Raw genomic sequence first — 13082 nt, forward strand, 5'->3', positions numbered from 1 at the left:
TGCTCCTGAATAGAACGTGGTAATATGCGTCCTTCAAATCGATTGTGCACATTAGCGCACCTTCTTTTATTAGAGGGATTGTAAATGACCGTGACTCAATCTTGAATTTCCTATATAAGATATTTTTGTTTAGTTGTTTTAGATTTATTATCGTATGGAATGATCCGTCCGGTTTGGTCACTAAGAAAAGAGTCAAGTAGAACCCCTCCTTTTCTTGAGCTGGGAGGAACCTGCATAATTGCACCTAGTTTTAGCATATCTAGAACGCCCTTCCAGAGCCTGTCTCTCAAACTTTTTAACGACTGGGGATGCGACGATGTATTTGTTTGGGTGAAGAGAGGAGAACTCTATTTTGTATCCTTTGTCCACTATGTTTAGTTTCCAGGGATTTGATGTAATTCCCTTCCACCGAGGAGAAACCTCTCAGTCTTCCCCCAATCCTGGCGTCACTGTTTATCACTAGCTTTGTTTTGGGGATTAAGGAGGAACCCCCTACCTCGATCGCCCTTAGGGTAGCTCCACTGCCCTGTTTTTCCTTTGCCTCTATAGGCCCTATCCTGTGCCCTATAAGGATGAAAGGAAAAACTCCTTCTCAGGGGGTTTTCTTCTGGGAACCCTTTTTTCTTATCCGTCGCTTTTTCCAGAATTTTGTCCAAAACCAGACCGGAGACATACTCCCCCGAAAAAGCAATGGAACATAATTTCATTTTTGAGGCTTTGTCACACAACCATGACTTCATCCATAAAGCCCTCCTAGCTGTATATGAGAGGGCTGCATCCCTGGCAGAGAATCATTCTGTTTCTGCTGAAGCATCAGCTAGGAAAGCGGTGGCTGATCTGAGATGGGGTAATGAATCTATTATTTCTTCCCGTGGCGTTTTGTTTTTTAAATGGCTTTCAAGTTCTTTGAGCCACAAATACATCGATCTTGCCACAAATGTGTTAGTTTTACCAGTATACATAGCAGCTTCCCAGGACTTGCGCAGGAGACTATCTGCCTTCCTTTCCATTGGATCTCACACTTGTGAAGAGTCTTCAAAAGGAAGGGAGGTTTTTTTATTTTTTTTATTTACCTTAGCTACCTGTACATCAATTTTAGGTATATTGTCGAACATCTGGGATTCAGAGGGATCAAACAAAAGTCAATTTTTAAACTCTCTTAAAAGAGACGTTTTTCTGGGTCAGACCACTCATCAAGGCTCATCTCATTAATATTTTCGTTTATAGGAAACACTTTGGAACTCTTGGTTCTTAAACCTCAAAATATTTCCTCCTGTATAGAGTGCGGTTTTTGGACCTCCTCAATGCCCATGGTGGCTCTAACCGCTTTTAAGAGATCCCCCATTTCTTCAGAGGAAAAATAGAAATTTTTTGCATCCTCAATAATCTCTGCTTCCGAAAGGGGATCATCATCTTCCCATTGCCTAGAAGGCGCTGCCTCATCGAGTATGTCCCCTGAATCAGAAGAGCTTCCTTAGATACCTATTGGCAAGAGAGGAACATTCAATGTATACCCTCAGCTTGGGAAATATATGTATATATACACACCTATGTGTAGTAATCTTGTCTATAATACCCCCAAATGCTACTTCTAACCGAGTGCTGCACAGAAAAAAAAAGGGCTCCCCATATGGGGGACTTACGATCACCGGCACCGGTGCATCAAGTTCTCTAGGCTGTTCAGGGGCCGACATGTTCAGACCTCAGATCAGGACTCTCCGTGGCTTCCACGCTGCTTTATACCGGCAGCATCACTCCAGTGAATCGTACTTCCGGGACGCCGCCACGTTACCACGCTACCGGTAAAGACATCAGACGCTCATGCGCAACACGTGGGATCTCCGGCCTGCACCTGCTTATCCCACAAGGGGAAAGAAAGGTGTGCATTACTCGTGCAGCCCCGGGACAGGCATCCGCTCTACAGATGCGAGGCCCGCACATTCCCCCTGCTAAGCTTTGGGAAGTGACCGCCGGTGAGCAGGGGAACCGATGCAGGGGATTTGTAACCCAAGCAAGGCCCGCAGCCCTCGATTTAGACACCCTGCAAGGAATAAATAAAATCAATTTGTAGATCCATCTTCACCTCCTGGGCAGCAGAGAGGCCTTTCTCTGTCTTGGCCACTATAGGGGCAGGAAAACACTGAGGTGGGCGAGGGCAATTTAATCTTTCTCTGTTTTCCTGCCCCTACAGAGGTCAGGAGTCAATCTCCTATACTATACTATGCCGTCATGGTGGTGAAATGGGAAATAAATATTCTTAGGGCACCCCCACTGACCAGCTGTTTGAAGGGGTCACTGTGCCCATGCTGCATCCTCCTCAATGTGTCATTACAACTGCTCAGCCCATTTCTTAGTCATTAGTGATAAACGCCATGATCAGTGTTTACTTCATTGTCAACTAGCAATCTCCTTGTGCAGAGATACAAGGGGATAACATTTACCACTATATAAATGTTACTGGAAATACATTTTTGTGCATGCGTGTTTTATAAGAAGCATCAAATGGTAATAAAAATTTAAAAATTGGAACATTATCAAGAAAATAGTATGGACAGACGGATCCGTTATGCTTGCCCATAGACTTCTATTATAACGGATCAAAACGGACTGCTTCTTAAAGGCTTCCGTTTTGCACGGAACCTATAACGGAAATGCCCTAACACAAGTGCGAACCCGCCCCTAAGCGGGTTGTGCAGGCTGGACAGGTAATTCTGAAATGACCTATTAGAGTATTTTGTGTTAGGGGACGCCCACACTGGACGGATACACCACAGATTTTCTGCCACAGCTATGCATTCTGCGGAAATACAGGAAATTCTGCAGAAGAAATTCCACCCCTTGTGCCTCCTCTACAGTAACAGACGATTCTGCCGGAGGACCACCAAATGCAAGGGAAAAGTAGGATTACATGGCCATCGATGTACTAAGTCACCGATGCATACTAACATGTGCGCTTCATGATCATACAAGTGCATTACTGTACAGCGGCACAAAGCGCACGGTGTCATAGCAACCATTGACGCCATGTGCTTGTGCACTCAGCAGGATTCGTTTTCACGGCCGGTGGTCCGTGAAAATCCACGTATGTGTGCATGAGGCCTAACCTTTATAATCCAGAGTGAAGCACCAATACAAAGAAGGGCTCCGGACTCAGGGCGACCTAGCTCTAACATGTGCAGCACAGATGACCCACTGATTTAAATATGTAATGTGTATACTGCAGGTCGGGGGGACCCCGTTTAACAAAAAGGGGTTTGTCCAAACCAAATAACCAGAGTCAGCCTCCAGCACTATTTTTGCTCTCAAACACACCTGAAGTCTGATGAAAACCTGATGGACCAACAGGATCGGGTGTCCGCCTGGCCGTGCAGAGGCAAACGGATCCGTCCAGACTTACAATGGAAGTCAATGGGGGCGGATCCGTTCAAAGGTGACACAATATGGTGCATTTTTCAAATGAATCCGTCCCCCATTGACTTTCAATGTAAAGTCTGGACGGATCCGTTTGCATTATCATGAACAAAAAAAGGGTGGTATGCTCACTAGTCATCTCAATCCACCCAGGTGTGGCTGTTGCAGCCTGTGGTGAGGTTGTGCATTTAAAGAGCTGACTGACTTGGAGCACATTTAATTTGTCATTTTTCATTCACACAGCGTCCAGTGTAGCACATGGGCAGTGGCAATTTGATACAAACATTATTTATTAATTTATATATGTACTGGTCCTTGGGGGCTTTTCATCCACACTCTCTTGCATTTCCCCACTGAGTTTGTATTTTATAATATTTATGAATTTTTGTCAGTATGCATATATGTTAAATAAAGATTTTGTATGAACATTACCGCTGGTGTGTTGTGCAATTATAGGAGTTCATATTCTGCGGCCGTGCGGTTTATATGTTGGCTGTTTCAGCCTTTTTTTGGGTATAATAAAGCCTACTATAACTTACAGAGAGAAGATACCGGAGAGCATAACGGGAGAACGGAGCGGCGCCCGGGGATAATAGTAAGTGCAGTGAGATCCCCGGGTGCCGCTCTACATGTCTGCATACTTAGTTCACATGGTTTTTACAGGTGAAAGGTCCTCTTTAACTTGGACAACACATTTCAGTCACTTGCACATGTTTCCATAGCGGAGAACTTACATGCAGCTGCAATACTGATGGAAGTCAAGTGGTGCTTTATAGGCTACCTTATGGCTATTCCAAAAATTTCCAATATGTCTGAATTTTATGAACCTGAGGGGGTTAAATGACTGATCAGAATTATCTCTGATCCCAATCACAGCAAGTGGATGTCAGCTGCATTACCCAGCCTGCACTCAGCAGATATGGCGTGAGCTCAGCTCCTGAGCCTGCTGTATACTTACTCCGCTTGCAAATGACATACATGTACGTCATTTTGTGTTAAAGGGTTTCTACCACTTCGGTGTCACATATTTAGCTGTCAGACACTAGCGATCCGCTAGTGTCTGCTCTGCCCAACCATCCTAATATAATTGCTTTTGGGGCAGCCGTTTTGATAAAAAAATAACTTTTATTAATATGCTAATGAGCCTCTAGGTGCTATGGGGGCGTCATTAGCACCTAGAGGCTCCGTCTACCTTCAGAAACTGCCGCCGCCGAGCGCGTCCCTCCAGCCCGCCCATCTCCTCCTGAATGCAATCCTCCTTGTGAGCGCCTGTATTCCGCGCATGCGCAGTGAATGTCTGACAGCTTACTTGCTGAGACATCTCCACTGCGCCTGCGCGATGACGCCATAGTGCTCCGAGGAACAGGCGCAGTGGAGATGTCTGAGCAGGGAAGCTGTCAGACATTCACTGCGCATGCGCGGAATACAGGCGCTCACAAGGAGGATCGCATTCAGGAGGAGATGGGCGGGCTGGAGGGACGCGCTGGGCGGCGGCAGTTTCTGAAGGTAGACGGAGCCTCTAGGTGCTAATGACGCCCCCATAGCACCTAGAGGCTCATTAGCATATTAATAAAAGTTCTTTTTTTATCAAAACGGCTGCCCCAAAAGCAATTATATTAGGATGGTTGGGCAGAGCAGACACTAGCGGATCGCTAGTGTCTGACAGCTAAATATGTGAAACCCTTTAAGGATGTTAACATATATTTGTGTCTGTTCACCAAAGGCTAGCCTGTAGTTTAAAGGGGTTATCCCACGAACAGCATTTATCACCTAAACCACAGTCCTATAGAAGTGAATTGAGTGGTGGACTAGCACACATTGCTCTATTCATTCAGACATCGCTTTCAGGGACCCCCAGTATTCGGACTGCTGGGGCTCTCAGCGGTCAGACGACCATCAATTCCACCCTTTATATGGGGTTGTGTGAAACTATAAAAAAAAATTGTTTTGTTCTTTCCAGAAACAGTGCCATTCTTATCTATTGGCTGTGTCTGGTTTTCAAGAGATGAGACTGGGCTGGAATACCAGAAATAGTCCTTAGACAGGGTGTACCCCAGGAGCTCAGTCATGTCCCCGCTCCTCCTCGCTGTCCTATCTGTCTGGGTGTCAGACTTGTGGTTGCGGTAGGAGCTTCCCCCACCCCTTTGTTTGTAGTGGAAAAAAAGATAAGTTGTCTCACTTCAGAAAATGGCATTTATCATGAAGACAAAGTTAATACAAGGCACTTACTAATGTATTTTGATTGTCCATATTGCCTCATTTTCCATTCACATTATACACCGCTTGTATCCAGAGGTTACGACCACCCTGCAATCTATCAGCGGTGGCCGTGCTTGCACACTATAGGAAAAAGTGCCGGCCTATGTGTACTTCTGCAGTCAACCAGACCAGAGAGGCAGGAGCTTTTTCGTACAGGCATGACCACCGCTGCTGGATTGCAAGGTGGTCGTAACATCTGGATACGAGTAGTGTATAATATGATGGAAAAATGAATCAAGCCAGCAAAGGAGGCAATATGGATAATACCAATACATTAGTAAGTGCCTCGTAAAAACGTTGTCTTCATGATAAATGCCATTTTCTGACGTGAGACAACTTATCTTTTTTTCTAATACAGACAAAGGGGTGGAGGGGAAGCTCCTCCTGCAACCACTTGTCTGACAGCCAGATAGGACCAGTGAGGAGGGGGAACATGACTGAGCTCCTGAGGTGACAACTCCTTTAAGCCCCAACCCTGCACCCCATGATCATGTTGTGGGTAGGGTTGTTGCGATACCAAAATTTTGATTCGATTTCGATACCATTAAAAAGTTTTGCGATACTTGATGCCACGCGGAAAAAAATAATACACCAAAAAAGCTTCCGTCCCATAATAGAACAGGCCGATCCTATTTTTTGGGCGGACAAGGTTACTAAAAAAATGGCGAATCGCACGGTTTTTATTTTTTTCTGTTACGGTTATTTTTTTTTACGTGCCGCAACTGAGAGGTTAACTGCCAATGATCGCAGCTCCCTGTCATAGAGGTTAGGTGCCGGCTATGCAATTCTGCTGCCGACACATTGGTGGCGCAATGGCTACAGCCCCTCCCCTCCTCTGCCCCTCTCTTTTCTGATTGGCGGCAGCAGCAGCACGGCGGGAGAGACTCCTTCTCCCCTGTGCTGCTGAGGGATCATGGCGCGCGCTGAGAGCAGCGTGCGCCATGTTCTCTGATACTAGGCAGCCTTGTATTGGCAAATGTCAAATCCCGGTATCAAATCAATACCGGTACAAAAGTATCGATTGGGTATCGATAATTCGATACCCGCTACAACCCTCGTTGTGGGGGATTAATGGGGTGAACTAGGGAGCCCCTTTCCTCTGAAACCATTAGATGCTGCAATTGCTATTGACCATGGCATCTAAGGGGTTAAACAGACAGGATCAGAGTCGGAGCCTGGCTATCAATAGACAGCCGAGCAACCGCTTCACCCAGCACAGAAAACCAGTGCCAGGCCAAAACAGCAAATCAGTAAAAAGGCGTGCTGGCTGTCATTAAGTGGTTAAGAGTTGGGAGCAGTGAGGATATATAGGAGAGAAAGAGATATATAGGCCAGGGAGATAAAACTTGACATATTGTGGTACTTTACTGTTGTTTAGCAGCGGAGTCCTCTGCATCATTTCCACTGGCCTCAGCTTTCTCTTGTGAATCGGGTTCATTAGGCTCCTCCGGCTTCACTGGAATCGCTTCTGCTGGTTCTTCTACGACAACTTCTTCCACCGCTGCTGGAGCAGAGCCACTCTCTGACAACCCTTCCTCCTTCTTTTTCAACTTCTCTTGCAGAACCTGCAGTTTCTTCTCGTGGTCTTGAACGGCCACTCGCTCGTAAGTTTTGAATGCCTAAAAAAGGAAAAGTGTAATCGACTCGTACTATCACATCACATATAAGGCAACCTATAGTAACCGGCTACTCACCTGCAGCACCATGTTCTGTGCAGTACCTGGGGGGAATCCCATGCGATCCTGGGGGCTCAAAAGCAGCCGATAAAAGTCTGTCTTGCGATACAAAAAGCCAAAGTAGACATTTAGAAAGTCCTGGATGTTTCCCACGTGTTGCAGGATACCCAGCAGTGCATTGTCGTAACGGTCTGACAGGTCCGGCTCCATTACTGCAACCTGCAAATAAACAAAAGGAGATTACTCCATCTCTGTGTATATGGAGGCTGAGAACGGCATTCATCTAACTTTTCATGAGCCGTGATGGCCAGTTCGCATTGTTCCCCCGTGAACACATGCAGGCTGCCATCTTTTTTTCACAAGTCCGGCGAGGCACAGGTAAGCCCTAACCTGTGCCTGTGCCGCGAGCCAGTCTGAAAACAAATGCGGTCACCGGGAGCAGGCAGTTCCGAGACCAGCCCGATGAAGGCCCCCGGTGGCTGTTCTCGGAACTGTCTGCTCCCGGTGACCGCACTTGTTTTCAGACCGGCTCGCGGCACAGGCACAGGTAAGGGCTTACCTGTGCCTCGCCGGACTTGTGAAAAAAGATGGCAGCCCGCATGTGTTTGCGCGGCGAACAATGCGAACTGGCCATCACTGTTCATGAGCCTTGTTGCAGTGCAGCTTTTCTATATTTAAAAGGGTTGTCCGGGTTCAGCTCCTCTTCTCCCATTTACCATGTATGAGTGGAGCACTGGAACATTTCTTGCTCCAATGTTCCCCCTTGCCCTGCTTTTTCTTTACTACCGGTGACATACCGGGCTTCACATGGGTATGCTAGGCAGAGGCTTCCACCTAGCAGTGAGCCCGGTGATGTCACCGGCACAAATGGGTGGTCTTTAGCACTGTCCTAGGCTGTTTTACAAGCTAGGACAGCGATAAAGACCGCCCATTAGTGCCAGTGACATCTCTGGGATCACTAAGCGGAAGCCTCTGTGTAGCATACTGAGAAAAAGCTGGGTACATCGCCGGCAGAAAACAAACAGCCCTTGTCCTGTGCTATGCAGGGCAAGGGGGACGATCGGAGCTAGAAATGCTCCACCCAGACATGGTAAAAGAGTGAAGGGGAGCTTACATCCGGGTTCAGCTCTAAACCCGAACAACCCCTTTAATTTCTAAGGCTCAGCCAGATCATCCCCAACAAGCGTTCGTATTAACGCTCGTTAGAGATCTTTTTGCAGTATAATACTGCCAGCAATTACCCAAAGAACAAGCAAACGCTTATTCATGACCCAGATTTTTAAGAATGCTTAAAAATCACTGTTTGCTGGCGGCAGATCGTGCTGTGCAAACAGTGATTCAGTATGGGGATGAGCGATGGCATTAGCGATCACTCCTCCCCATACTGAGGAGGAGATTGCTGCATGTAATAGCAGTGCTCTCCTCCACTAACCAGAAGACGACTACCGGTAAGGAATGCTTCTTTGATTGGGAATTCTCTGTTTCCCCTCTACTATGACGAGGTCAGCAGCATTGACTACAGCATAAGGCTCCATTCACGCATCCGCAAATGGGTCCGCAATTTTGCGGAACGGGTGCGGACCCATTATTTTTCTATGGGGACGGAATGGATGCGGACAGCACACAGGGTACATTCACACTAGCGTTTTTGTTTTCCGGTGTTGAGTTCCGTCCTCGGGGCTCAATACCGGAAAAAAAATGATCAGTTTTATCCTAATGCATTCTGAATGGAGAGCGATCCGTTCAGGATGCATCAGGATGTCTTCAATTCAGTCCCTCTTACGGTATTTGGCCAGAGAAAATACCGCAGCATGCTGCAGTTTTCTCTACAGCCAAAAATCCTGAACACTTGCCGGAATACAGGATCCGGCATTCATTTCTATTGAAATGTATTAGTGCCGGATCCATCATTAAGTGTTCCGTCAAAACGGATCCGGTTTTCCGGTTAAAAATGCAAAAAAAAATAATAAATACGGGATCCATTTTTCCGGATGACGGATCCGGTATTTCAATGCATTTGTCAGACAGATCCGCATCAGGATCCGTCTGACAAACGCCATCCGTTTGTGTCAGGATTGCCGGATCCGGCAGGCAGTTTCGGCGACAGAACTGCCTGCTGGAATCCTCTGCCGCAAGTGTGAAAATACCCTTACTAATGTATTGTGATTGTCCATAGTCCCTCCTTTGCTGGCTGGATTCATTTTTCCATCACATTATACACTGCTCGTTTCCAGGGATTACGACCACCCTGTAATCCAGCAGCGGTCGTCGGGCTTGCACATCATAGGAAAAGGTGCTGGCTTATGTGCACTCCTGCAGTCCCAACCATCAGAGAGGCCATCACCTTTTACCTATAATGTGCAAGCACGACCACAGCTGTTGGATTGCAGGGTGGTCATAGCCTCTGAATACGAGCAGTGTATAATGTGATGGAAAAATGAATCCAGACTAGGGATCGACCGATATTGATTTTTTAGGGCCGATACCGATACCGATAATTTGTGAACTTTCAGGCCGATAGCCGATAATTTATACCGATATTCTGGGAATTTTCATTTTTAAAAAATAAATAAAAAATTCCCACAAATCTGCTGAAAATTAATGTTTATTGTTAATGTGTATTTTTTTTTGTAAATCTTTCTTTTTCATTTATATTTAATATTTTGGTGTTTTTATTATTTTTTTTGTAACTTTTTTTTTAACTAACTTTTAGCCCCCTTAGGGACTAGAACCCTTGTCCTATTCACCCTGATAGAGATCTATCAGGGTGAATAGGAGCTCACACTGTCCCTGCTGCTCTGTGCACACAGCAGCATGGAGCTTATCATGGCAGCCAGGGCTTCAATAGCGTCCTGGCTGCCATGGTAACCGATCGGAGCCCCAGCATTACACTGCTGGGGCTCCGATCGGAGGAGCAAGGGAGAGGGGATCCTGTGGAGGGGCGCACTGCGACTGGGGTGGGGGGGAGGCGCACCACTGCTTAATACTGGGGGGGAGGGGGGCGCACTGCGCCACCAATGCTTAATACTGGGGGAGCTTGGGGGGGGAGGCGCACTGCGCCACCAATGCTTAATACTGGGGGGGGGGGGCGCACTGCGCCACCAATGTCTGATACGGGGGGGCGCACTGCGCCACCAATGAAGCTTAATCTCACATTTATTCATATACAGGAGGCGGGAGCTGGCTGCAGGATCACATAGCCGGCTCCCGACCTCTATGAGCAGTAGCTGCGATCCGCGGCACCTGAGGAGTTAACTACCGCAGATCGCAGCTACAGCTCATAGAGGCCGGGAGCCGGCTATGTGATTCTGCAGCTCCCGCCTCCTGTATATGAATGAATGATAGATTAATCTTCATTGGTGGAGCAGTGGCCATAGCTCCTCCCCTCCTCCTGTCCCCTGTCCTTACATTGGCTGGAGCGGCAGCAGCAGCACAGGGGGAGGAGACACTGCTCCTTCTCCCCTGTGCTGCTGCTGAGGGAACACGGAGAGCGCTGTCAGCAGCGCGATCTGTGTTCCCCATACACTATCGGAATATCGGCAAAATAGATGCCGATACCGATAGTGTTCAAAATCCTGAATATCGGCCGATAATATCGGTAAATCCGATAATCGGTCGATCCCTAATCCAGACAGCAAAAAAGGCAATATGGACAATCACAATACATTAGTAAGTGCCTTGCATTAACTTTGTGTACATGAACTTTACCACCGATATGGCCATTACCAGCTGTCACCTCCTACAAGAGATGGGGGCCATAGGCACGTGCTACTGTGTGATTAGCCAGCTCTGTCTGCCAGGCGTCTGGGAAAGTCAGGGGAAAGCTGGTAAATGCCATATTGGTGGTGACTTGACTTTCCCAGGTAGATATTGCCAGCGTTTTATTCACAGTATGCACTTATAGATCCATGTACTACATGAACTGTGAGAGGAGGAGCGGGCCTCATGCATGTCTGTAATTTTTTATCCCCTGGATCACACATCAATATCAGAACGGTGGGGATCCACTACCCCACCGATCAATTGTTTCAGAGTTCTGTAGAACTAGGGACTATAAACTGTATACGGCTGGAGGCAGACAGCGCCATACACTGTGTAGTGGCCGTGCAGGGTACTACAAGTCAAGTGAATAAAAGCTGAGTTTCAATACACAGGCGCTGGAACAGTGTATGGAGCCTGCTGCTTCCACTGTAAACTGTTACACTCTGGCTCCATGACTGCCTAAAACAGCTGATCGGTGGGGGGCCCACGTATCTGATGCTGAGGATAGGTCAATAAATATCTGTAGCCCTGCTAACCCCCTTTAATTCAATTAAAGGGGTTGTCCATGTCTTACCATTGATGGACTATCCTCCGGACGGGTCATCAATATGAGATCAGGGGGGGTCCGACACCTGACACCCCCACCGATCAGCTGTTTGAAGAGAAGGCGGTGCTGGTACAAGTGCTGGCTTCTCTGCTTTGTTTACCTGCCTGTCACAGCAATTTCAGTGGTGAGCAGTGTAATTACAAGTACGGCATCCCCATTCACTTCTATGGGACGGCTCTGTAGCATTCATTTGAGCAGAGCCGTCCCTTAGCAGTGAACGGGGACGCCATACTTATAATTACACCTGCTCACCGCTGTGACAAGCAGAGAAGGCAGCGCTCCTACCAGCACTGCCTTCTCTTCAAACAGCTGATCGGCAAGGGGTGTCAGGTGTCAGACCCCCACTGATCTAAAATTGAGGACCCGTCCTGAGGATAGGCCATCAATAGTAAAAAGTGGACAACCCCTTTAATAGCCCTGTCCTAACGAGACAACCTCTGAGCAGTGGCAGTAATTTATAAAACTGCCATATACACAGCTGCCAATCCTTGTCCAGATTTCAAACACTGGCCATTATGATTTTTTATTCATAATAAAAACCTTCTGCAAAAAAAAAAAAGGGAGCAGCTGAAAGGCTCAGCTAGTTCTCTGCAAACGCACCGTCCATTCAGGAGGAAGGCTTTCCATAATGGCAGGCACCTGTTGTAATTAGTCAGAAGATTGAACTCCTGCAGACACTGGGGAACTAGAAGTCCCAGAACATGTACTAACACATAGGGGTAAGGAAGGCTTGTGCTCTCAAGTGCCTCATTTCTATATCAGCCAATCAAATCACAGCTTATATTTTCTACCCAACTCCGGGAAAACAAGAAGCTAGAATCTGATTGGTTGATAAGAGCAGCTATTCCACTCCCGGTGACACAATGTCCTCCGCCCCCACCATCTAGAAATGTTACACTAATTAGAGTCTCGCGCGGCCATTACGTGTAATACGATATTATTACATGGCGCTTATCTAGTCAAGACAGGACGCTAAACACAACGCACAAGGCCACACCACTCACATGGGACCTTTCTTACCCACTGTTTTCACTCTCCGGTCTGCCAAGAACAACTTCCGAGTCACCGCACACTTCCGCTTCCGGTTATCATCAAATCATCAAAGTGTTGCTGTGTGCCCGGTTCCATCATGGCGGCAGGTGCCATGGCAACGGAGCAGAACCAAAGATGAAATGGCTGCAATGTGCTTGGTGTGATGTGGTTAAATGGTTAATGTATATATTCTGTATACACGGTGTATGTGTGTGTATATAATTCGTTTTTCACTATTTTTATTTCCTAATGGAGCTGGAGATAACCACAAAGCCTGGAAAACTACACCCCTATAGCTATTTCAGTGCTGCCTAGGGTTGCCACCTTTTCCAACA

The 13082-nt window shown here is 47.0% G+C and overlaps 1 protein-coding gene across 2 annotated transcripts in view; it reads right to left on the reverse strand.

Annotated features, from left to right (window-relative positions):
* Positions 1–12782, reverse strand: part of NUDCD3 (NudC domain containing 3) — a 30848-nt gene extending 18066 nt beyond the window's left edge. The window contains exons 1-3 of one of the 2 annotated variants that reach the window (XM_044279172.1): positions 12736–12782; positions 7365–7565; positions 7039–7289 (exon numbers count right to left, since the gene is read on the reverse strand). In XM_044279172.1, the coding sequence (XP_044135107.1) occupies positions 7039–7289; positions 7365–7556 (443 nt within the window). In that variant the 5' untranslated portion in view covers positions 7557–7565; positions 12736–12782. Of the gene's footprint in view, positions 1–7038; positions 7290–7364; positions 7566–12719 lie in introns of both variants that reach the window. The other variant, XM_044279173.1, reaches the window with a different exon arrangement.
* Between the last annotated feature and the right edge of the window lie 300 nt (positions 12783–13082).

The sequence above is a fragment of the Bufo gargarizans genome, chromosome 2 (genome assembly GCF_014858855.1).
Source record: "Bufo gargarizans isolate SCDJY-AF-19 chromosome 2, ASM1485885v1, whole genome shotgun sequence".
Classification (NCBI taxonomy): Eukaryota; Metazoa; Chordata; class Amphibia; order Anura; family Bufonidae; genus Bufo; species Bufo gargarizans.